At 36.3% G+C, this 27,125-nt stretch overlaps 1 protein-coding gene across 10 annotated transcripts in view; it reads left to right on the forward strand.

The window, feature by feature from the left end:
• The window catches only part of LOC101682407 (NKG2-C type II integral membrane protein), a 34,345-nt gene that overhangs the window by 4,920 nt on the left and 2,300 nt on the right, over positions 1–27,125 (forward strand). For 6 of the 10 annotated variants that reach the window (XR_006604641.1, XR_006604640.1, XR_006604642.1 and 3 more), the window contains one exon: positions 6,191–6,738. Coding sequence is in view for 2 of the 10 variants with exons in the window: in XM_013050910.2 (XP_012906364.1) it covers positions 6,191–6,214 (24 nt within the window). In the remaining 8 variants the exon portion in view is untranslated. Of the gene's footprint in view, positions 1–5,822; positions 5,930–6,190; positions 6,739–8,125; positions 8,250–23,134; positions 23,194–27,125 lie in introns of those variants that run through there. The other 4 variants (XR_006604644.1, XR_006604643.1, XM_013050907.2 and 1 more) reach the window with 4 other exon arrangements.

The following is a 27,125-nucleotide window of genomic DNA, read 5'->3' on the forward strand; positions in this document are numbered from 1 at the left end:
ATCAAGAAAACTATATGACTGGGGCACCAGGGTGGCTCAGTGGGTTAAGCCTCTGCCTTCAGCTCATGTCATGATCTCAGGGTCCTGGGATCAGCCCTGCATTGGGTTCTCTGCTGGGCAGGGAGCCTGCTTCCTCTTTCCTCTCTGCCTGCCTCTCTGCCTACTTGTGATTTCTTTTTCTGTCAAATAAATAAATAAATCTTAAAATAAAAAAGAAAACTACATGATTGTGCATATTCATCACAAAACAGTCAGAACGTAAATACAAATCAGCTCATGAGCGAGAAGTAGAGCCTCTATTTGTCCTGCCAATGTTAATACTGTGAAATATCCTTACTTAGTTTTGGAGTTTATATTGTTGGACTCATGCAGTATGCATTATTATATGTGTCTCCTTTTGCTTTCATATGATATTTGTAATTGGTCTATATTACTAGATTTGTCTATAGTTTGTGAATTTGTAGTGTTGCTGTCTTATATGAATAGGACATTTTAAAAGTTTCTCAGAAACTTGCATCTTTTTTACTGTGTGGTTATTATGAATAATTATTTTATGGGGCACCTGGGTGGCTCAGTGGATTAAGCCTCTCTGCCTTCAGCTCAGGTCATGATCTCAGGGTCCTGGGATCAAGCCCCACATCAGGCTCTCTGCTCAGAGAGCCTGCTCCCCTCCCCACTCCCTGCCTACTTGTGATCTCTTTCTCTGTCAAATAAATAAATAAAATTAAAAAAATAAATTATTTTATAAAAGGCTTTTTCTATGTGTTTTCTATGTATTGTATTTATGATAACTATTATACATAACTACATAATACATAGTATATTTACGAAATGTAAATAATACATTTGTCAAAAAAACAATGCATAAATTGAACATTATAATTATGTTTACATATGATTATTATACATTTTCTTCTAAGCATTAGTATGAAAATGCTTAGTCATAGATATGTGTATCTTTCAATATATTACATTATCCCTGCATTTATCTAATGTACTGTGTAAATATATTGTACAAAATTGTCCATTGATCCAAAGTTCTGAGGAAAATTATGACAAAATGTTCTGCTGGTTATAGAACAGTATCATTTTCCTGGGCTGTGAGTTATTAGGATATTCTCTTTGGTGAGAAGGACTCATGTGTCCCTTGCTTATTTCTCCTAGATGGTGTTTTTCTTTTGTCTTCTTGGAAGTCCTTACCATGTTTTAAATATGAGCTCTTTTTTGAGTTTACAAGATGGAAATCACTGTGTATGGCATTTTTACTCTCCTATTGGAGTCCTTTAATGATCAGAATTTTAATATTACGATGGTTCCATATGTCATTTGAGTGTTATTGATTATTTTGAACCTATTGTAGAACTTTGTCAAAGTTCATAAACATTTTTCCATATTACTTCTATCTTTTTTCTTTATTTATTAATTTCTCACTTTAATTAGAGTTTCTGATGCAATTGGAATTTATTTTTGGTGATGTTGTATTTGCGATGCAGTGAGATAAATGTGAAAGTTATAGTTTTCTACATTATGAACCTGATGGAGCATAATGTAAAGCAAAGTCGATCTTTTCTTCATAAATAACTTTATACATATATAGTCATATACATGTCCCCATATGTTCTAATCAGCTTTATATAAACAATGTAGATAGCATATATCTTTATATAGATAATTATAAACACATATATCAGTCTACACATTCTGTCACAACCCACTGTACTTAGTAAAATGTAGAGCCTTCCCTTCCCTGATGTCCCTTTACTGTGTCTCATTTCTACTTTGTTTTAAATGTTTCTCTACTGATGTTGAGAATTACATGAATGTTATAATTTTGCTTCAACTGATGATTTTCATTCAAATATCAAATAATTTAGACACTAGAGTTGAGGCGAAGTCCCTTAGACCTAATGATAGTTTTATACTTTGTTTTTTTTTTTTTTTTCCTTTCTTCCTGATGATTCTTGGAAGATTCCTTCTGTTACCATTTAATTTCTGTTTGGATAATTCCTTTCAGCAGTTCTTGCAGACTGGGTGTGGTGGTGACACTTTTCTTAGTTTTCCTTTATCTCAGAATGTCTTGATGTCCCCTGCATTCCTGAGTGATGTGTCCCTTGAATAGTCTGTGGTTGATTGAAATAATGCACTTAGTGTCTACATTTTTTGTTTATTTGTTTGTGTGGGTCTTTCTAACATATCTTTTTTTCTATTATGCTCATTAGAGAAAAAAAAAATCATTTTGGGGACTTTTGTCTGTGCACTTTGGTGTCTGTGGTTTGCTCACCACTCTGGGATATGTGAGGCAAAGAGAAATTCCAGGGCGCTCACCGCCATATCATTCCTTGGGGTTAGAGGGCGCAGTTCTGTCTGCTTTCTCATAAACTCTTGAATGTTATATTGTTTTGTGTATAATATCTAGGCGTTTTAGCTGTATTTGGTGGAGGATGTAGGGAACAGTAGCATATCCTCTCTTTTGCTGGAATAGGAATTCTGATATGTAGTAGTTCTAATGTGAATGTTCCCTAAGACTGATAGTGTCGAGCAACTTTCTCTGTATTTATTTGCCATCAATAAATGCTTTTTGGTGAAGTATCTTGAAATATTTTTGTTATATTTTTAGTTTTTGTTATTGTATTTTGAGAATTCTTTCTGTATCCTGGCAGCAAGTATTTTATTAGATGTGTTATTTGTAAATATTTCCTCTCGGTCTATGACTGGTCTTTCCTTTCTCTTCAAAGCACAGACATTATCTTAAGGAACTATACTTCATCACTTTGTTCTTTTATGGATCATGTTTTGTTTCTCTCTAAGAAATCACTGCCCAACTTTAGGTCAGATGTTTTTCCTAATACATCTTCTTGAAATTTTATCATTTGCGCTAACAGATGATCATTTTTTTTAATTTTTTATTTTTTATAAACATATATTTTTATCCCCAGGGGTACAGGTCTGTGAATCACCAGGTTTACACACTTCACAGCACTCACCAAATCACATACCCTCCCCAATGTCCATAATCCCACCCCCTTCTCCCAAACCCCCTCCCCCCGGCAACCCTCAGTTTGTTTTGTGAGATTAAGAGTCACTTATGGTTTGTCTCCCTCCCAATCCCATCTTGTTTCATTTATTCTTCTCCTACCCACTTAAGCCCCCATGTTGCATCACCACTTCCTCATATCAGGGAGATCATATGATAGTTGTCTTTCTCTGCTTGACTTATTTGCTAAGCATGATACGCTCTAGATCCAATCAAAAAATGGGCAGAGGACATGTACAGACATTTCTGCAAAGAAGACATCCAGATGGCGAACAGACACATGAAAAAGTGCTCCATATCACTCGGCATCAGGGAAATACAAATCAAAACCACAATGAGATATCATCTCACACCAGTCAGAATGGCTAAAATAAACAAGTCAGGAAATGACAGATGCTGGTGAGGATGCGGAGAAAGGGGAACCCTCCTACACTGTTGGTGGGAATGCAAGCTGGTGCAGCCACTCTGGAAAACAGCATGGAGGTTCCTCAAAATGTTGAAAATAGAACTGCCCTATGACCCAGCAATTGCACTATTGGGTATTTACCCTAAAGATACAAACGTAGTGATCCAAAGGGGCATGTGCACCCGAATGTTTATAGCAGCAATGTCCACAATAGCCAAACTATGGAAAGAACCTAGATGTCCATCAACAGATGAATGGATCAAGAAGAGGTGGTATATATACACAATGGAATACTATGCAGCCATCAAAAGAAATGAAATCTTGCCATTTATTGTAACACTACACTTTCTCCATGGAATGATTTTTCATCATTGCTGTAATTTGTATTCCATAAATGTGTGGGTATAACTTTGCACTTCCTTCTCAGTTTCTTTGATCTTGTATATACTTTTGTCAAACCGTACTTTAAAAATTGTCCTTTTATAAACAGTGGCTTTTACAATCAGTACTTTTTCAGAGTTATCATATCTATTCTAGATCTTTTCATGGATCTTTCCTTTTTATTTCCAGCAGCCTAATTTTTTTTTAATTAAAAATGAAAATTAGTTTTATCTTCTGCATCAGAGAAATCACATCCTTTGACCTTCTTTACTCTGCTAATGTGACAGATTAAGTTAAAGGAATTGAAAATGTAAATACAACTTGGTATTGCTTCAATAAATCTACTTGTCTTGTAGTTTATTAATTTTATATATTATCAGAATTAGCTTAGATTGCCACTCACATGTAATTTCCTTTTTTTAGTATTCCAAGAAAATGCACACAACACATATTTTATTAGACCCTTTTCTCTACCTTGTAAGATTTTCTTTTTGGTTTTTAATTGATATTTCATCTTTCTTTCCTCATAAGCATCTGAATATTCTTTAACTGAGTTTGAATAGTTTTCTACATTAGAGATTAAATTATATTAGAGGTTAAGACATTTCTGATATAATTATTTCCTTTTATTTTGGTTTTCACAAGTTGTATTTGGTAGGATGTTTTTAATTTTATGTCTAACTTTAAACATATTTGCATATTTTCATGGTAGCCTGTTATGTTAATTTTATTGTGGTGTAATGTACATACAGATGGTTGCACATGTGATACATACCAACAGCTGGCTGAATTTTCAAGTGTCACCATCATATGAGGGATAAAATGAATATTACCAGCACTATAAAATGCCCCTTTCATGTTTTCACGACCATTTACAAACATTTACATAAGTAGAAAGATACAGTATGCATATTTTATTTTTGGCATTTGCAGGGGAAGCTAAACTTGTGCGTTTCATCCATATAGTTGCATGAAGTTTTAAATCCTCCAAACTCCTTGCTGCTCCATTGTCTAGTTCTACTTTAGTGCATTCATCTATGCTCTTGCTAATGCTCTTGTATATTTAGGTATTGATCCACTTGGGCTGCCATGGGTTACTCTACTATTTGTACTTCAGAATCAACTTTCAACTTAGTATATGTTTATCATTTCTTTCTTGTCTAGCTTTAATAGGTTCTTCTCTGTACAGCACCTTGAGAGGGAAACTACTTAGATCATGCATTTTTTAAAATTTATTTTTTATTTATTTTCAGCATAACAGTATTCATTATTTTTGCACTACACCCAGTGCTCCATGCAATCCGTGCCCTCCATAATACCCACCACCTGGTACCCCAACCTCCCACCTCCCCCCTGCTACTTCAAACCCCTCAGATTGTTTTTGAGTCCATAGTCTCTCATGGTTCACCTCCCCTTCCAATTTCCCCCAACTTCCTTCTCCTCTCTAACTCCCCATGTCCTCCATGCTATTTGTTATGCTCGACAAATAAGTGAAACCATATGATAATTGACTCTCTCTGCTTGACTTATTTCACTCATTTTATAACATTCTTCCTTTTGGGTATAAGTCACAGAGCTATGAATTATCTCTAAACACCACTTTAGTTCCACCTTAAAACTTTTGATATATTCTCAGTTTTATATCATACAGGTATGATGGATCACTGAGCTATGGTGGGCAGGTGGGGAAGCATGGGAGCAGTTCTGGCTAAGAAAACTACAGATGTGCTTCTTTTCACATGAATCTCTAGGAGTTTTTCAATAATGGATTTTTCATAAAATATTATTAACCTTTGATAAATTATCAGAACACTGACATTGTTGTCTTTGTAAGTTTTTCCTATTCATTTACTCCTACTAAGATATTTTTATATCATGTTCAGTGTACAACACTATATTAAAATGCGAAAGTTTCTATAGAATCTATAGAAAAAATAACTGGTTATTAAAAATTCAAATAAGAACTTTTATTTGACTTCTAAAACAATTGTTTTCTCATAGTGTTTTTTTGGCTTCCTCATTCATTCTTCATGGATTAGTAGACTTTCCCAGAATATCAATATTAATCCATCTCTGTGTCCAAAAGCCTCTGCCTTCTTTCCTAAACTGTAAGTTTCTTGACAACTTTTGTATTTTATGCCTTAAGAGGACTAATCTTACAAAGAATAAGTACAGTATGTGAACAACTCTATAACACAATTGTTAAAGTGTTTCCATTGCAGAATAATATGGGAAATTCTCAGATTCAGATATACAACTATTATTTTACATAACCTGTTTATTCTTCAAAATATTGTGATTTATATTTTTTAAGATTTATATTTTTAAGATATTTATATTTATATTTTTTACAATTTTCTGTATTTCAGGTCATTAGTGTTTTCAGCAAGTGACAAGAATTGTCCATTTTTCGACTTTGACTCAAACATGGGATCTTTTGAAGACTGTTTATATCTAAAAATATATGTTTGTAAGCATTAGGCATTTCAGTTACCTAATTTTGGAATAACGCTATCTCACCATCTATAAAAAAAGATATTTCTCATTTCTTCAAAAGGCATGCAATTTTCCCAGATATTTTTCAGATACTCTTTTTAGAACAATTTTAGTTCACAACAAAATTGAGAAGAAGGTACATAGCCATCCTCCACCATCCCTGCATGCAAACATGTGTGGCCTTGCCCGTTATCAGCATGATTCACTAGAATGGTTCATTTCTTAGCCAAGAGGAACCTGCAGTTTGCATCATAATCATGCAAAGCCCAAAGTGCACCTGAGGTTTCCCCCTTGGTGTCAAAAAACTGTTTTATCATCTTAATTTTATTAATGTAAAAATATATATACTCAGGTACATATTATACATTTCTTAAGCTTTTGTTATTTGTTAAATAATAAAGTACAAATTATTGCATCGTTATTGTGAAGCATTGTTATTGTGAAGTCTTCAATAAGGTCATCAATCCACTCATATTTCCAAGTGAATTGCTTTATCCTGCAAATAAGGTTGCAAATAAGCGGCTGCAAATAAGGGTTGACGACCCTGGGTGGCAAGATTACACATGAAATTGACTCAGGAACAGAAACCAGAGGAAGACTGGTGTAAACATTACTATCCAATTTGTAAGGGAAAGCTTACTAGAAAGAAAGGCTACTAAAATAAAGAAAATCATAAAGAATTTCTTAGGGTTAGAGGACAGTACACAAGAGAGAGATCACTGGGAAGCCACATCTCCTCTCTGGAGATGGGATTTAGATGTCATTGAGACAATATGGACACACACAGCTTCATGGCAGACATGCTCACTGCATTGACCTGGGACAGAGCAGCTCCACAGTCTACAGGCTGAACTAGGTGGGGATGGATTTCAGGCTGTGACTGGCAGGCAGGAAGAACCCCTGTTAGGAAGGACAGAGCAGAGGGCAGGAAGCTTTGACTGGGACTGGCCACAAGTACCTGCTGGAGGCTGAACACTTTCTGTGTTCGTGCCGCTGGCAACAAAGCCATAGCTGCCAAACACCCTGAAAACACCATGAAACCAGGACGAAGAGCCCTTTCTCTTGCAGGGTCCCTTCACTGCCTTAATTAACAGAATTTAGCACATGTGAGCTGTCAAGGAAGAGAACTTTATAGGATCTTGCTCCATTGTCTGAGAACAGGGCACAGAGGGATGGGTAGATTTAGAGCTGAGAGTACTAAATTGTTAACAGGCACTCAGGGTTATAATGTCAAATAAATAACAGGATTACTATATACAAGCCATTCCCATCTGCCCCACATCCTCAGAGAATGAGATAAACACTTTTCTTCTGAATCACTTTTAGTCCAGCACTATAAAAAATTACCTTCATCTTTTGGTAGAGATAGGTTTCTTCTCAATCATTAATAACCAGTGCCCTTCACTACTTTTTCTGGTGTGATGTTTTCCTTACCTGGAGTTCAGCTATTTTAGAAGACATCCTGTTTTATTAAATTCTCCAAGTCCCCTCTTCTGTTGCCCTTCCCCAAACCCAAAACTACTTTGGTCTAAAAAATAAAAATGTTAAATAATGAAGAAAAGAAGAATAAAAGTTAAAGACATTTGTGTGCGTTGAACAGCTTATTATTCCTGTAATTCAGGAATAACTTTAGTAATCTGATAATGATTCAGATATTTCTACCTCAGTTCAATGACAAGAGGGAGAGAAATTGAGCTCGATTATTACTTGTAAAAAAAATTCATACTCCATTTACATATATCTCCTTGAATATAGACACAGTTTTTGCACATTTTTTAAAAAGTTTTTTATTTGTTTATTTTACGCAGAGAGAGAGAGTTCAAGCAGGGGAAGCAGCAGTCAGAGGGAGAAGCAAGCTGCCACTGTAAGGAGAGCCAGACTGGGGGTGCAGCACTCAATCCCAGGATGCTGGAATCATGACCTGAGTGTAAGGTAGACACTTAACTGACTTAGCCATCCAATACCCCTACACATATTCTTTACACTCTCTGTACTGACATCTTATACTCCTGTTGATAAATTTTTAAATATTTAAAATCAAATTCATTTAATATGTAAATGCTAGCTATAAGGATTTGCTGACATTGTGCTCAAACAACCCAAGATTGTAATGACATGGGAAGATAAACATTTATTTCTCATTCACCAGTTTCTGTTTTGTCTGGGTTTCAGTTGGTCTAGGCTTGGCCTGCATGGAATTGGCTCCAGACTGCAACTACAGATTCAACTCAGATCTTTTGGACATATTTTATTCTTAGAAGAGGAGCTAAACTGATAATACATGACATCTTTAGCAGAGATTATTGACTAGGAGAAAAATGCTTCTTAATGCCTGGACTCTGAACTCATAAGCTATCACATTCTCACTCACATTAGATTGTGAAAACAAGTCACATGGCCAAACTTATCATTGATTTTCTTCAGGGTTTACTCCTTTCAAAGTTCTCTGATGGAAGGAATGTAGTTTTATTGAACAAAAACCTAATTTACCATAATAAGTGTAGGATTTTTTTTTCTCATCGTATTTCATGAGAGAAGCTTGTTTGTTAAAGAAAAATATTGGGAAACAAATTTTTGAAATCAAGTTGAAGTTACTATTCTTTCTCTTATTGGTCAAGAAACCCAGTCTCGGGGCGCCTGGGTGGCTCAGTGGGTTGGGCCGCTGCCTTCGGCTCGGGTCCTGATCTCAGGGTCCTGGGATCGAGTCCCGCATCGGCTCTCTGCTCAGCGGGGAGCCTGCTTCCTTCTCTCTCTCTGCCTGCCTCTCTGCCTACTTGTGATCTCTCTCTGTCAAATAAAGAAATAAATAATCTTAAAAAAAAAAAAAAAGAAAGAAACCCAGTCTCCTCACCCAATGTGTTACTTTGGACATATATAATGATCTCTTTTGGAGTAGAAGACATTTTTAAAGGAATTTTCAAGGTTTGCAAGACAGTCTGTTTGGTTCCTAGATTTGGGGAATCTCCTGGAGCCTAGGGGAAGAAGACACTGAAATGACCTTTTCCTTCCAATGTTGAGTATCCCATCGACACATCTGTATTTCTTATCATGGAGAAGAAAGAAAAGTAAGAGAGAAGCTCTTTAATATTAACATTCTGATGTGGAACACCTCCCAGTTTTTTCTTAAATTAATTTTTACATCTCTACATGCTTCTAAAAAAGATGCTTAATGTCTCTACCTGTACCCATAAGAAGCCATGGGAAGATTTTGGTAGAGTGAGCTTAAGTGGAGGATCCACCAAATTCACTGGAGATAAATAAACATGGAACACTCTTTTAAGGGAGTTAGTCAGGTGTGAAGTCAGAGTAGAAAGAGTCATGGTAGGGCTCAGTCAGTTAAGTAACTGACTCTTGATTTCAGGTCAGGTCACAACCTCAGGGTCATGAAATTGAGCCTATGTCCAGCTCCATGCTCAGTGTAGAGTCTGCTTAAGATTCTCTCTCCCTTGCATTCTGCCCCTAACTCCCTTTCAAATGAATAAATAAATCTTAAAAAAAAAAAAAAGAGAAGACCATATGGTCTTGATGATATTAGCTTTGTAATACAGTTTCAATTGCAGAATTGTAATGCTTCAGGCTTTGTTTTTCTTTTTCAACATTATTTTGTCTTTTGGGGGGCATTTCTTATTCCATTCTAATTTTAGGATTGTTTGTTCTAGCTCTGTGAGAAATGCTGATGGTATTTTGATAGGGCTTTTACTGAATGTGTAGATTGCTTTCGGTTACATATTTATCAGTATTTGTTATTCCAATTCATGGCGATGGATTTTTTTTTCCATTTTTCCGTGTCTTCCTCAATTTCTTTTATAACTGTTCTATAGTTGGAGTTTTTCTTTACCTCTTTGGTTTATTCCTCTGTACATTCTGCTTTTTGGTGCAATTATAAATAGGATTAATCCCTTGATTCTATTTCTTCTGCCTTACTGTTAATATATAGAATGCAACTGATTTCTGTGCATTGATATTTATCCTGTACCTTTGTTGAATTCCTGCATGAATTCTAGCAATTTTTTGGTGGAATCTTTGCACTTTCTACGTAGACTATCATATCATCTATGAAGAATGAAGGTCTGAATTCTTCTTCGCTGATTTGGATGTCTTTTAATTTTTTCCACTGTCTGATTGCTGAGGCTAGGATCTCTAGTGCTATTGAACAACAGTGGTGAGCGTGGACTCACCTGTCATGTTGCTGACCTTCTCATACTGCTGTTGAGAATGCAAACTCTGGTGTAGCAACCCTGGTAATCAGTATGGAGGTTCCTCAAACAGTTGAAAATAGAGCTACCCTATGACACAGCAGGTGCACTTCTTGGTATTTATCCAAAGGTAAAAACATTTTGATTTAAGGGGACACATGCACCCCAATGTTTGTAGCAGCAATGTCCATAAGAGCCAAACTAGGGAAAGAGCCCACATGTTAATTGGCAAATGAATGGATAAAGAAGACGTCATATATATATATATATATATATATATATATATCTCCCAGCAATCAAAAAGAATGAAATCTTGCCATTTGCAATGATGTGCATGGAACTAAAGAGTGTTATGCTAAGCAAAGTAAGTCAGTCAGAGAAAGACAATTACCGTATGATTTCACTCATGTGTGGAATTTAAGAAACAGACGAACATGGGGAATGGAGGAAAAACAACACCAGATGAAAACTGAGATGGAGACAAATCACAAGAAACTATAAACAGGGAGAGCCTAGAAGCCAATATGCTAATTGAAATGGAGTTCTAAAAATAAGAGACTCTTAACTATAGGGAAAAAACAGGGTTGCAGGAGGGGAGATGGATGGGAGAAAGGAACAATTGGGTGATGGGCATTAAGGAGACATTGATATAATGACCATGGGATGTTACATACAGCTGATGAATCACTAAATTCTACCACTGAGCCTTTACAAAAATGTCTCAGAGAAGTCAGAGATATAAAGATCAGTGTGGCAGTTTTCTCTGTGTCTAACTTTCTAATACTACACATTAGGTTTTGAACATTATGGGTTTCTTATTCTAGATCTCAGAGTTAAGCAGTCCTCATTTCAGTACTAATTTCAGAAGAAGACGAAGCCCTTTTATAATTTGCTGTGTTTGCAGCAGAGCAGAAAACTCAGTTTCCTGCAGGCACTCAGTTCCAAAGAAAATGCAAAAAGGACAAAGTTGGGTCTGTCCAAACTCCTGTACCCAATTGATTTAATCTGAAATTTTTATTTTCTGAAATTAATGATTGTAAAATTATGGATAAAATAGGGCTTTAATGTTTAAAAATTGTTGCTCTGCTCTTAATTACAGGCATTAGTTCTTTGTGGCTCCTCCTATGGCAACATGTAAATATCTAACTTTGTCCCCCTCAAATGCTCTGGATTGGATAGGAATAATAATGGAATCTGAGAGGGGATCAAAAATAATTTGTACAAAAGAGATCCACGTGATAAAATCAAATGTTGTGACACATGTAATTAGCATCTTACAAGGAGAGGGAAACAATTAGCAGAAGATGATTTGAAGAAATAATGGCTGAAGCTAATTCAAATTTGTTGAAAAACACCAAATTAAATTCAGGAAGCCCAGCAAACCCAAATTAAAAAAAAAATAAAAATTAGATCACATGTGGGCACATTGTAGTCATACTTCTGAAACAGATTTAAAAAATACCGAAAGCAATGAGAGAATAACAACACTTTATATGCCTAGAAGTTCTTTAGAAACAAATAAATTTAGGAGAAAATAATCATCTCATTAAAAAACCCTGCCAACTCAGAATGTGATATCATTAGTAGTCTTCCAGAATGAAGGTAAATTAAGACTTTTTCCAAAAACTACTTGGCCTGGCGTGCAAGAGGTGTTAAAGTAAAGAAATGTGTCTGGTTTATGTGTCATAGTTTCATGAGAAATAGTTTATTTGGGAAGGCATAAGGATTTTTAAAGTTATAAATATCAGGGTAAATATGAAAGACAATCTTCTGCTAATTTCCTAGCAGTATGCATGACCATTCAACACAAAGTTTGCAAGTTTCTTCCAGGGTTTGTAATGTATGTAATATGTAAGACCTATGACAACTATTTATCATAATGGGAAGGGGAAGATATCAATAGACCTGTTCCATACAGTATTTCTTACATTGTACAACAAATTCTACCTAGACCATTCTATCTAGACACAGTTAAGACTGTGTGCTGTAATCTTAGTACAGGCACTAAGAAGAAACTGTAAAGAGGGAGAGCCTAGAAGCCAATATACTAATTGAAATGGAGTTCTAAAAATTATTCAAATAATCCCAGAGAAGGCAGGCACAAAGTGTACATAGACAAAATAAATTACAAATCCAGAAGTATATAATTTGGGGAATTAGCACATCTATAATATGAATAGTATACATATGATGACTTAATTAAGAAAAGAATTCTTCTATCCCAAATTCTCACTCTGGTGATTCTTCCCCATAAGTATGTGTGGTCTAGCTTCAGTTAGTATTCCTTTAGCAGATTCAATATAAGCTATTTTCCCGTAAAATGAACATAGTGTTTTCCAGACTACAAAAGATGGGTTTTGAAAAATACTTATATTCCTTATTTTTCAATTTCCAAATATATATTAGCAGATAAAAAATAAAGTGTATATTTTATCATAGGAAAATTATTTCCCAGACTTTTTAAAGGGTTTTATTTATTTTTATTTATTTGACAGAGATCACAAGTAGGCAGACAGGCAGGCAGAGAGGGAGAGAGGAGGAAGCAGGCTCACCACTGAGCAGAGAGCCCCATGTGGGGCTCAATCCCAGGATTCTGAGATCATGACCTGAGCCAAAGGCAGAGGCTTTAACCCACTGAGCCACGCAGGCATCCCTATTTCCCAGATTTTTTTTTTTAAGATTTTGTTTATTTATCAGAAAGGGGGGGGGGGAGAGCGAGCACAGGCAGACAGAATGGCAGGCAGAGGCAGAGGGAGAAGCAGGCTCCCTGCTGAGCAAGGAGCCCGATGTGGGACTCGATCCCAGGACGCTGGGATCATGACCTGATCGAAGGCAGCTGCTTAACCAACTGAGCCACCCAGGGATCCCCCTATTTCCCAGATTTTAATGATCATTATTGCCAGAGAAAAACTTCTGCAGTTATTCTCAACCCAGGCCATTTAGGAATGGAAACTACGCTCAGAATGGAAAATCAGGAAAAAAAATAAACAAAGGAAAAAGGCAAAAAGCAAAAGAGAAACACACACACACACACCCCAAATGATTAAATTCTTGAATATTTATTATAAAGTACAAATATTTAGAGTGAATAAAAGTATAAGGGGTACTGAATGGCTACCAAAAAAGTGGTTAGTGTCTGATGGTTAGACTTTGGAAAAACCCGGAGTAATTTTAAAAAAAATAATAATAAAAAAAGAATTCTAGAAATGAAAATAAAAACATTTAAATGAATAATTGTTGGAATGATTATAGAACAAAAGAGAAAAATTTAGGGAGAAAGTAAATGAATTGAAAGAACACATGAAGACAAGACAAAAGGAAGGAGACTATAAAAGCTACAGGCAAGAGGGATAACATTTGCAGAGAGGATCAGACCAATAGGGAAAATGCAGATAAGCCATATTGGAAGAGAGTATATGTGATGGTAGCCAGGACTGGTTGTCCACTGGATCGTCCCAGTCAAGAAACACAGTTTCTCATTTTTGGAAAAGACACTTTTAATGAACACCGTGCTGCATCATAGTAAAACTATTTCTAATTCCCATTCTTCCATTTTCTGTTGAATCTATGACAAATTTGAAATTTGCCCCAACAGCTCACTGGAACCATTCCCTGTTCTGTACACAAAATAACAAAATCTCATCTTACTTGACTAGCAGCAGCATTCAACAGAGTGGATCATTCATTTTTCCTGGAAACACTTTTTTCACTTGGAATCCATGGCAACATAGTTTCATGGACTTGACTCCTATCTCATCATTGCGCTTTTGGTCTTGTTTGCTGATTTCACCTCTTCTCCTCTTCCTCTTTACATGAGAGAGTCTCAGAGCTTATCCTAGACCTTCCTCTTATTTACATTCACTTTAAGTTCCTGGGTGACAATCTCTGTTACTTTGTTTTAAGCAGCACCTGCAAGCTGAAAAGCCCAGTTTTATACTTTCTTGCCTATATCTCACCATTCACCTTAGGGCATTGCTATATGAGTCCTTAGTCAACTGTTCCGTTTGTGTGTTTCACAAAAAATTCACTCTTCGGATGTCCAGTCCAAACACAGACTCTTAATCATACCTACTTCATGTATAATCCTTTCCAGCTCATTGAATGGAAACAGATTCAGTCTCTTTTCAGATACTCAAGGTAAAGCACATGCTTCGTCCATGACCCCTTTCCTTCTTTCTCAGGCCATGTTCTCACGTTAGAGGCTTCTTAACTTAACACTGACTTCAAAGTATTCCAGAGTCCAATCTCTCATCACCATTGACACTCTTTACCTCAGCCCAAGCCACCACATCCCTGTAGTATTTTGAGTCTCCCTGTTTTTGTTCTTAATTTTTTATTTCTTTTTATCTGCCAAATTGAGACTAATATAATGTAATAAGAGCATGCTACTCATCTGTTCCTGCTTCTTGAAAAAGAAGTTACAGTCTTACCTAGCCAAAATATTCATGCATATCACTTTATAATACATCATTTCTCAATTTTTACTTCATTATCTCCCCCAAACTCAACTGGCCAAGGAGTCTTTACAGACACATTATCGCCATGAACATTCACAGCCAAATATATGTTATGGCTCTCTTCATGTACTATATGTGTAACTGTGCTTAGATAAAATGGGCTAGATTTTTTTTGCTACCAACACAACAGAAATACAGTTATAAGAGAATATTATTTTCCTTAAAAGAGGAAGAGAGAGAGAGAGAGCACAGGCAGGCAATGTGGCAGGCAGAGGCAAAGAGTGAAGCGGGCTCCCCACTGAGCCAAGAACCCAATGCAGGACTCAATCCCAGGACACTGGGATCATGACCTGAGCCAAAGGCAGACACTTAATGACTGAGCCTCCCAGGTGCACTAAGAGAATAGTATTAAAAAAATATTTAGACCAACAAATGGGGACAGCATGGAAGAAATGGATAAATTCCTAGAAACAATGTGCCAAAACCAAAACAGGAAGAAATGGAAAACTTGAACACATGGATAACCAGCAAAGAAATGGAATCAGTCATGAAAAATCTCCCAGCAAACAGAACTCCAGGGCCAGATGTTCCTAAGGGGATTCTGCCAAACATTTAAAGAAGAGTTAATACCTATTCTCCTCAAAAAAATTCCAAACAAATAGAAATGTCAGGAAAACCTCCTAATTCATTCTATGAGGTCAGTATTAGCCTCATTACAAAACCAGAAAAAGACTGCACTCTAAAAGAGGACTGCAGACCAGTACTCCTGATGAACATGGGTGCAAATATTCTCAACAAAATACTAACAAACCAAATCCAACAATAACTAAAAGAATCAAGTGGGTTTAATTTTTGGCTGCAAGGCTTAGTCAATATTCACAAGGAAACAATGTGATACACCATATTCATAAAAAAGTATAAGTACCATATGAAGCTTTCAAGAGATGTATAGAAAGAATTTGACAATGTGCATTCAAAATACTTGGAGCTAAGTATCACTAAACTCCTATTGTTAATGGGATGATGTTTTCAGATATTTCCCATTATAATAGAAATGACAAATGGAGATTATAAGGGGAAAAAGCACGTTATGCCAAGATTTAGCAACCTGTGTAAAAATAGAACTGATGCATCTAAGATACTCTTCAAAGACCTGAATTTTCAGGTCTCAGCATTTGTGACCGAGAGAAAAGCAAATTAACAGCATGGATGGTCAAGCCTCTGAACCCAGTATCTTGTGGAACATAAACATTTCTCAGAGTCACGTCGCAATTAGCTGACACACTACAAGCTGAAAGTCTCAGACATTCTGGAGGTGTGTGATGAGATAAAGAGTCTTCAAAAAAGCCCAAGTGTAAGGATTTCCTGTTCAAATTTTAAGTGACACATTGATGAGAAATCTACTTTTTCCAGTATTGCCTCACTCTGAGCACTCACAGGGCCAGCAGTCTGTGAAGACCACAGATACTGTCTGTTTACAAGAGTAACCTGGTCTCCCAGTGGAAGATGTAGAACTCTCTGGCCAACAGAAAATATGTGTCATTCCCCTGCCCCTAGCCACCTCACTTAATGGGAGATACAGATGCTGGATGAGATGCACATGAGGTACAGGTATATTATGGTATAGGTATATTATGCAATCAAATCATAGAAAACATTGTTATATTTATTCCAACAATTCAGGGTAACAGATAAGAATGAATATAAAAAGCACTGGAGAATTTCTTAAAGTATTCAAATTCTTGCCTATAGAGGAGTAATTAGGTACATATACATGCACATAATTGTGTCTGCAGATCAGTATAATTTCATGTGAAATCCCATAAGCTTCAGGAGAAGGGAAAGTTAATTTTGGATTTGTCATCAATATAGATATAATTACATATATTACTTGATCTTTAGCCTATTCTTTGAAAATAGATTCTTAAAAGAGACAGACATAGGTGAAGGGGAAAAAAATAGAGGAGGCAAACAATAAGACATTCGTAACTAGAGAGAACAAACTGATGGATGCTGAAAGGCAGGTAGCAGGGAATGGGCTAAACGTGAGATGGGTATTAAGGAGGACATCTGTAGTGATGAGCATTGGGGTTATATGTAAGTGATGAATCACTAAATTCTGCTCTCAAATCGAATATCATACTATATGTCAACTAACTAGAATTACATAAATATTTGAAGAAAAATTTAAGATGAAGCCTTCAATCATAAACGTCAAATATAATTCCTCATATACTTGCTTTGCTAAATGAAAGCAGTTTGATTGTTCATGGAAGGCAGATGAGGAACCTTCTGGAAATTGCTAATTTAAACTTAGGTATGAAATAATAAAAAAACTTTTAAAAAAATTGGCCAAAACTTGGCAAAAAAAGATAATTAATACTGAAAGAGACATCTGTTTAATGGATTATGTTACATGCTCTAAAGGATATGTCTCAGCAATGATACTGTGACTATTCTGTTAAAAATACTTAAAATAACTAATATGCTATTGAAAACATAGGAAAGCTGCATGGAATATTTAGTGCTTTAGATGCGTTATATTTTATATATTTTAATTCCTAGTTTAGATTAGTATGAACTAGGTAGCTAGATAGGTGGTAATTTCTTAAAGGTCATAGTTTATAAATTTGAGAGCCAGGAGTAATTCCATGTTTCACTGACTTTGAACTCATTGACTGAATAATGAATTACATTTATTTCATTTATTAAAGTTCCTTATACATCTAAAGTTTCCCCACTGTCTTTGACATTCTTAGGGTTTTTAAAAAATATTTTATTTATTTATTTGACAGAGTTGGGATCACAAGGAGGCAGAGAGAGAGGCAGAGAGAGGGGGGAAGCAGGCTCCCTGCTGAGTAGAGAGCCCGATGTGCGGCCCCATCCCAGGAACCCTGAGATCACGACCCAAGCCAAAGGCAGAGGCTTAATCCACTGAGCCACACAGGCGCCCCAACCTTCTTGGGTTTTTCTGGAAGTCTGTACCAACATATGGAGTATTATGCCTCCATCAGAAAGGACGAATACCCAACTTTTGTAGCAACATGGATGGGACTGGAAGAGATTATGCTGAGTGAAATAAGCCAAGCAGAGAGAGTCAATTATCATATGGTTTCACTTATTTGTGGAGCATAACAAATAGCATGGAGGACATGGGGAGTTAGAGAGGAGAAGGGAGTTGGGGGAAATTGGAAGGGGAGGCGAACCATGAGAGACTATGGACTCTGAAAAACAATCTGAGGGTTTTGAAGGGGTGGGGGTGGGAGGTTGGGGGAACCAGGTGGTGGGTATTAGAGAGGGCATGGATTGCATGGAACACTGGGTGTAGTGCAAAAATAATGAATACTGTTATGAAAATAAATTAAAAAAAAAAAAGAAGCTCAGTCTCCTCACCCAATGTGTTATTTTGGACATATATAACGATCTCTTTAGGAGTAGAAGATATTTTTAAAGGAATTTTCAAGGTTTACAAGATAGTCTATTTAGATCCTAGATTTGGGGAAGTTCCTGGGACTTAGGGGAAGAAGACACTGAAATGCCCTTTTCCTTCCAGTGTTGAGTATACCATCGACACATCTGTATTTCTTACCATGGAGAAGAAAGAAAAGTAAGAGAGAAGCTCTTTAATATTAACATTCTGCTGTGGAACACCTCCCAGTTTTTTCTTAAATTATTTTTTACATTTCTATATGCTTCAAAAAGAAGATGCTTAAGGTCTTACATGTACCCATAAGAAGCCATGGGAAGACTTTGGTAGGGTGAGCTTAAGTGGAGGATCCACCAAATGCACTGGAGATATATAAATATGGAACATTACTTTAAGGGAGTTAGGTGTGAAGTCAGAGTAGGAAGAGTCATGGAGGGGCTCAGTCAGTTAAGTGACTGACTCTTAATTTCAGGTCAGGTCACAACCTCAGGGTCATGAAATTGAGCCTGTGTCCAGCTCCATGCTCAGTGCAGAGTCTGCTTAAGATTCTCTCTCCCTTATCTTCTGCCCCTAACCCCATTTCAAATGAATAAATAAATCTTAAAAAAAAAAAAAGAGAGAGAGAGAGAGAGAGAAGACCGTATGGTCTTGATGATAATAGCTTTGTAATACAGTTTCAAGTCCAGAATTGTAATACCTTAGGCTTTGGTTTTCTTTTTCAACATTATTTCTTTTGGGGGGCATTTCTTATTCCATGCAGATTTTAGGATTGTTTGTTCTACCTCTGTGAAAAATGCTGATGGTATTTTTATAGGGCTTCTATTGAATGTATAGAGTGCTTTTGGTAGCATACACATTTATCAATATTTGTTTTTCCAATTCACGAGGATAGAATTTTTTTTTCCATTTTTTCTTTGTGTCTTCCTAAATTTCTTTCATAATTGTTCTATAGTTTAAGTTTATCTTTACCTCATTGGTTAGGTTTATTCCTCTGTACCTTTTGGTTTTTGGTGCAATTGTAAATAGGATTGGTCCCTTGATTTCTATTTCTTCTGCCTCAGTTTTAATATATTGAATGCAACTGACTTCTGTGCATTGATTTTTATCCTGTGACTTTGCTGAATTCCTATATGAATTTTAGTAATTTTTTGGTAGAATCTTTGCATTTTATACATAGACTATTATAAGATCTATGAAGAATGAAGGTCTGAATTCTTCTTTGCTGATTTGGATATCTTTGATTTATTTCCGTTGTCTGATTGCTGAGGCTAGGACCTTTCCATATTTTGATCACTGAGGCTAGGACCTTTCCGTTGTCTAATTGCTGAGGCTAGGAACTTTCTGTTGTCTGATTGCTGAGGCTAGTACTATTGAACAACAGTGGTGAGAGTGGACTCACCTGTCGTGCTCCTGACTTTCTTATACTGCTGTTGAGAATACAAACTGGTGCAGCAACTCTCATAATCAGTATGGAGGTTCCTCAAACAGTTGAAAATAGAGCTAACCTATGACACAGCCGGTGCACTACTTGGTATTTATCCAAAGGTACAAACATTGTGATTCAAGGGGGCACATGAACCCCAATGTTTGTAGCAGCAATGTCCACAAGAGCCAAACTAGGGAAAGAACCCAATGTCCATCAGCAGGTAAATGGATAAAGAAGATGTCGTATATATACATTGAAGTATGACCCAGCAATCAAAAAGAATGAAATCTTGCCATTGGCAATGATGTTCATGGAACTAGAAAGTGTTATGCTAACCAAAATAAGTTATGTCAGAGAAAGTCAAATATTGTATGCTTTCATTCATATGTGGAATTTAAGAAAGAAAACAGATAAACATGGGGAAGGGAGGAAAAACAATGCAAGATGAAAACTGAGATGGAGGCAAATCATAAGAGACTATTAACTATAGGGAACAAACAGGGTTGCAGGAGGGTAATAGATGGGAGGAAGGGACAATTGGGTGATCTGCATTAAGGAGGACATTGATATAATGACCATGGATGTTATATACAATAGATGAATCACTAAATTCTACCACTAAGCCTTTAAAAAAATGTCTCAGAGAAGTCAGAGATATAAAGATCAATGTGGCAGATTTTTCTCTGTCTAACTTTCTAAGACTATACATTAGGTTTTGAACATTATGGGCTTCTTATTCTAGATCTCAGAGTTAAGCAGTCCTCATTTCAGTACTAACTTCAGAGGAAGATAAAGCCCTTTTGTAATCTGCTGTGTTTGCAGCAGAGCAGAAAGTGTATTCTTTGCGGGCACTCAGTTCCAAAGAAAATGCGAAAGGACAAAGTTGGGTCTGTCCAATCTCCTGTACCTAATTGATTTAATCTGAAATTTTTATTTTCTGAAATTAATGATTGCATTTTATGAAAAAAATAAGGCTTTAATGTTTAAAAAGGGTTGCTCTGCTCTTAATTACAGCCATTAGTTCTTTGTGGCTCCTCCTAAGGCAACAGGTAAATATCTAACTTTATCTCCCTCAAATGCTCTGGATTGGATAAGAATAATAATGGAATCTGAGAGGGGATCAAAATAATTTTTAAAGAGAGATCAATGTGATAAGATCCAAAGTTAAGATAAATATAATTAGCATCTCACAAGGAGAGGAAAACATTTAGCAGAAGATAGTTTGAAGAAATAATGGCTGAAGCTCATTCGAATTTGTTGAAAAACACAAAGTTAAATTCAGGAAGCCCAGCAAAACCCAAATTAATATACTAAAAGCTAGATCACTTGTGGGCATATTGTAGTCATACTTCTGAAACAGGTTTTAAAAATATTGAAAGCAATGAGAGAATAGCAACACTTTATATACCTAGAAATTCCTTAGAAAAAATAAATTTAGGAGAAAATAATCATCTCATTAAAAAACCTTGCCAACTCAGAATGTCATATCCTTAGTAGTTTTCCAGAATGAAGGTAAATTAAGATATTTTCCAGAAACTACTTGGCCTGCCAAGCAAGAAGTGTTAAAGGAAGGAGATGTGTCTGGTTTATGTGTCATAGTTTCAAGAGAAATCTGGTTATTTGGGAAGGCATAAAGATCTGTAAAGTTATAAATATCAGGGTAAATATGAAAGACAATCTTCTGTTAACTTCCTTGCAGTATGCATGACCATTCAAAGCAAAGATTACAAGTTTCTTCAGTGTTTATAATGTATGTGATATATAAGACCTATCACAACTATTTTCCATAATGGGGAGTGGAGGGTATCAATAGACCTGTTCCATACAGCATTTCTTACATTGTACAACTAATTCTACCTAGACCATGAAAAGTTAAGACTGTGTGCTGTAATCTTAGTACAACCACTAAGAAAAAAAAGCTGTAAACAGGGAGAGCATGGAAGCCAATTACTAACTGAAATGGAGTTCTAAAAATTATTCAAATAATCCCAGAGAAGGCAGGCACAAAGTGCATATACACAAAATAAATTACAAATCTGGAAGTATATAATTTGGGGAATTAACAGTTCCATAATATGAATCATATACATATGATGACAAAATTAAGAAAATAATTCTTCTATCCCAAATTCTTACTCTGATTAATCCTCCCCATGAGTATGTGTGGTCTAGCTTCAGTTAGTATTTCTTTGGCAGATTCAATTTAAACTATTTTCCCTTAAAATGGGCATAGTGTTTTCCAGACTACAAAAGATGGGTTTTGAAAAATACTTATATTCCTTATTTTCAATTTCCAAATATATCCTAGTAGATAAAAAAAAAAGTTCTAGTTTTTCACACACAGAATCTTTGCTATTATCTTTTTCATATTAAAAAATCCATTAAGTGTATCTTTTATCATAGGCAAAATTCTTTTCCATTTTTTAAAAGATTTTATTTATTTTCATTTATTTGACAGACAGAGATCACAGGTACGAAGAGAGGCAGGCAGAGAGGGAGAGAGAAGGAAGCAGGTTCACAGCTGAGCAGAGAGCCTGATGCAGGGCTTGATTCCAGGATTCTGAGATCATGACCTGAGCTGAAGGCAGAGGCTTTAACCCACTGAGCCACCCATTTGCCCCTATTTCCCAGATTTTAATCATCATTGTTGCTAAAGAAAAACTTCTGCAGTTTTTATCAACCCAGGCCATTTAGGATATGGAAACTATGCTCAAAATTGACAATCATGCTAAAAAAAAAAAAAGGGAAAAAGTCAAAAAGCAAAAGAGAAACACACACACAGAACTGCCCCTCAGAACAATGTATTACTTAAAATATAATCCCTGGGGAATTTTACTAGTTACCAAGCACATTCAGATACAGCCATAAAAAAAAAAAAAAAACACATACTGGCAACAGGCCTCTGGGTGAGAGGACGATATATGGCCTTGAAGCTGAAAAGATGGGGTTGCCCAGCTTGCTCAGGGCAGAACACTGCCTGCTTCATTTTTTATCTTTCCACCCCTCCTACCCCCCCACCCCGCATTCGGGAGAACACCTGTGGCTACTTAGATAAGTCCTTTGAATGTGCTTGTTTAACTATAAACTTTATACTGTTTGTATAGATATATTTTGCCCTCCTTTTTGTTTAGGTACAAGGCACATGACTAATGTTTGACCTTCTTTGGCTCTTCTGTTGGTTACTGTTTCTATCTAATAAAAGCAATACTGAGGAGTTGTTCACGGCATCAGTTTTTTCTACTGTTGTCCCCTGCTCCCTTTCTCTTGCAGCTGACTTGTTTGTGCCTCATTCTTCTCCTGTTTGCTAACAGGAAGCAGCAAGGAGAGCCTGAACGGGGACCAGAAACATAACAGAAGAAGAAGCGCCAAGGTGAGTTTTTGCAAGGCCATGCCTTTTTCCCACTGCTGAGTTGTGGGTACTCATCGTACGGTGTGGGTAAGCTAAAGAGCACAAATGATTTCCAACCTTATGTTTGTTTATTGAGATGGCTCCTAAAAGGCGGGAGGAGCAAAAGTCAGTGAGGGCCAGCTTAAGGAGCTTTTAGAGGTAATTAAAGAGCATTGCTCCTGGTTCCGTATATTAGGGACTTTAGATTTACAAACATGGGGAAAAGTAGGTCATAAGTTAAAACTTTTGCATACAAAAGGAAAGCCAATTCCAATTACTATGTGGCCTACTTGGACTCTCCTTCGCTCCGTTTTGAAGCCTTTACAAACCCCTGATTCGAAGATCAACAATAAATGTTCAGGAGAAACTAAAAAAGAGGAACCTGAACATGCTCTCCAGGAGGAGAAAGAAATTACTAATGCCATCATAAAGGAATATATAAAGGAGAAATCTCCTCCTCCTCCTCCAATAACAGAACAAAAGGTGCCCATGGCACTGTTGCCATCGGCTCTGCCGTTCTATAAGAAGGCACCATTTAATGAAAAAGATGAAAAATATATGCTATCAGCCATTCAAAAAGGCCTCCTTGAAGCACAGTGAGCAGGAGACCTAGATGTCTTACATTTTAATTTCCCGGTTATTATTAAAGAACATGTCGCTCCAGGACATGATCCTAACAACCCTAATGGTATCTATGAGGCCAAGCATGAGCCATTTCCCCTCAAATTATTGAAGGAACTAAAACAAGCAGTACAAAACTATGGAATGAATTCTCCATTTACAACGAAAATCATTCAAGACATCGCAGAAGGCAATAAACTTATTCCGACGGATTGGTCATTGTTAACAAAAACAGTTCTATCTTCAAGTGAGTTCTTGCAATTTAAAACATGGTTGCAAGATCATGCAGAAACAGAAGCTGCCCATTACAGAGCTAGTAATGTTCCTATTTCCATGGAGCAGCTTATCAGTATTGGGCCATGGGCCCGGGGCAAGACCAAGTACTAATGAATGATCAAGCTATTGAGCAGCTCTGGCATTGGTGTTTGAGAGCCTGGGAGAGAATAGGATCCCAAGGAGAGAAGTGCTCTTCTTTTCAAAAGGTGGTACAAGATCCAAAAGAACACTATACTGATTTTATTGCAAGATTACAAGTCTATCAAAAGACAGATAAATAATCTTGAAGCTGCTGATAGCATTCTTTAGCTGTTGGCTTATGGGAATGCTAATGATGATTGTAAGAAATTGATAGCAGCCTTTAAAGGCAAGGGAACATTGACAGATTATATTAAGCTATGCCATGAAGTGAGAACAGAGACCTATAAAGCTGATTTTTTAGCTCAAGCCATGATTCCTCTGACCACAGGAAAATTTAAAGGACAGTGTTTCAACTGTGGGCAAGCAGGGCATACTAGAGCTCAGTGTAGGCAAAAAGGAAAATTCCTTCTGCAAAATATAAAAAATAAAACACCTGGTCTCTGTCCCAAATGTAAAAATGGAAACCATTGGGTAAGTCAATGTCATTCCAAAGTTAGCAAGGATGGATCCCCCCCTTCAAGGAAACTTATTTCGGGGCAAGCCCTCAGCCCCAAAAAACAAGGGGGTCAATTCTCCCTCAACACCCAGCTTTCAAACAAATGTACCATTTTAAATTTATTACATGCCACACCTGGTAGTGCTGGACTAGATATCCCCATTCTCAAAGATTATCTTTTAATGCCTACCAAGCTTCACATTAAAATTCCAACTATTATTTATGGCCCTGTAACAAAGGGGACCACTGGGAGATCTAGCCTTACTTCAAAAAAAATACTAGTTTACACCAGCATTATTGATTCAGATTATACTGGTGACATTTCAGTGATGTTAACTACTGTGGTTCCATACCATTTTCAAAAGGGAGACTGCATTGCCCAGTTGTTATTTTTACCCTATCTCTAGGGTCAATCTAAAAACAAACAAAGAAACTCTAATGGGTTTGAAAGTACTAGAAAAACTGGAGCGTATTTAATTGAGAAAATTTATCAAGATAGACCAATTTGTCATCTTAAAATACAAGAAGAGGAATTTTCAGGTATAATTGATACTGGAGCTGATGTCTCTATCATAAGCTCATTACATTGGCCTAATAATTCCTCTTCTGTTACTATCACGGGATTAGGATAGGCTGGCAAAGTGCATCAGAGCTCCAATATTCTTTTCTGTGAAGGACCTGAGAGTCAAAAGGGTTATCTACAGCCATATATTGTAGATTTACCCATTAACCTTTGGGGGTAAAATTTACTAAGTCAATGGGAAGCCTCTCTGGTTATACTTTCCCCTAAGGAGGATTCCCAGATTTTTCACTGAGGGCCACTGCTCCTAAACCCATTAAGTTAAACTGGAAAAATGACAAACCTATTTGGGTGGAGCAGTGGCCCTTAACACAACAGAAATTACTTTGCAAGCCCTAGTAGAGGAACAGATTAAAAAAAAAAAAAAAGACATGTTGAAGAATCTCAAAGTCCTTGGAATTCACCAGTTTTTGTTATTAAAAAAAAAATCAGGAAAATGGAGACTTTTAACAGACCTATGTGTGGTTAATTCTGCTATCTAACCCATGGGGTCTCTCCAACCTGGATTGTCTTCTCCTAATCTAGTCCCACGCAAATGGCCAATAATTATCACAGATTTACAGGATTGCTTTTACACTATACCACTTGCTAAGGAAGGCAGTCCCCATTTTACTTTCACTATTCCCAGTGTAAATTTAAAAGAACCAGGCAAACCATATCAATGGAAAGTTCTTCCACAAGGGATGTTGAATAGCCCCACTGTCAGAAGTATGTGGCAAAAGTTATACAGCCAGTTAGAAATCAATTTCCACAAGTTTATCTTATCCATTATATGGATGATGTGTTATGTGCTGCCTCTGACAACATGCAATTGCAGGATGCATTCAGAATGCTTCAATTGCAATTTGAAAAATACAAACTAATTATAGCTCCAAGAAAAGATACAAATCACCACACCTTTTTCATACTTGGGGTTCATTATGAATAGGACCTCAGTTAAACCACAGAAAGTTCAAATCCATAGAGATAAAATTACAACCTTGAATGATTTTCAAAGATTATTGGGAGAAATTAACTGGATAAGACCTAAACTTGGAATTCCCACTTATGCTTTACAGCATCTACTTGCCTCTTTAAAGGAAGATCCTAACTTAAACAGCCCTAGGACCCTATCAAAAGAGGCCTTAAAAGAATTATAATTTGTTGAAATCCAGATTCACTCAATGGAAATGGATAGAGTCCAACCTGAGATACCATTAGATCTTCTCATTTTTCATACTTCACATACACCCACTGGGTTAATTATTCAGGAAAAACTAATAATAAAATAGATTTTTCTCCCAAATAACACTGTTAAAACACTCACTACCTATATAGAACATACTGGCAGTATTATTCAATTAGGAAGAAAAAGAACTCGCCAAATACAGGGATATGATCTGCAGGTTATTGTTCTGCCTTTAAAAAAGACACAAATTGAAACAGCATTCCAAAATAATTTAAATTGGCAAATTGCCCTTAATGGCTTTACTGGAAATACTTCTTCTCATTATGCCTCTTTACCTGTTGTTTCCTTTTTTTAAAATATACTGCTTTTGTCCTTCCTAAAATTACTTCTAAAAATCCAGTAACAGATGCCCCTACTTATTTTTCTTATGGCTCTGTCAAAGGTAAACCTTGTTATTATAGTCCTACTTCGAAGGTCACATCTACTACTGGTCTCTCAGCACAAAAATCAAAATTAATGGTAGTTATTGCAGTTTCAAGATGTTTCTTCTGCATTTAATCTGTTATCTGTTTCTTCGTATACAGTGTATGTTTTACAGCATATTGAAACTGCTACTATTTCTACATCTGATG

This window comes from Mustela putorius, unplaced genomic scaffold (assembly GCF_011764305.1).
Source record: "Mustela putorius furo isolate JIRA1106 unplaced genomic scaffold, ASM1176430v1.1 tig00537227_pilon_pilon_pilon, whole genome shotgun sequence".
Taxonomy (NCBI): Eukaryota; Metazoa; Chordata; class Mammalia; order Carnivora; family Mustelidae; genus Mustela; species Mustela putorius.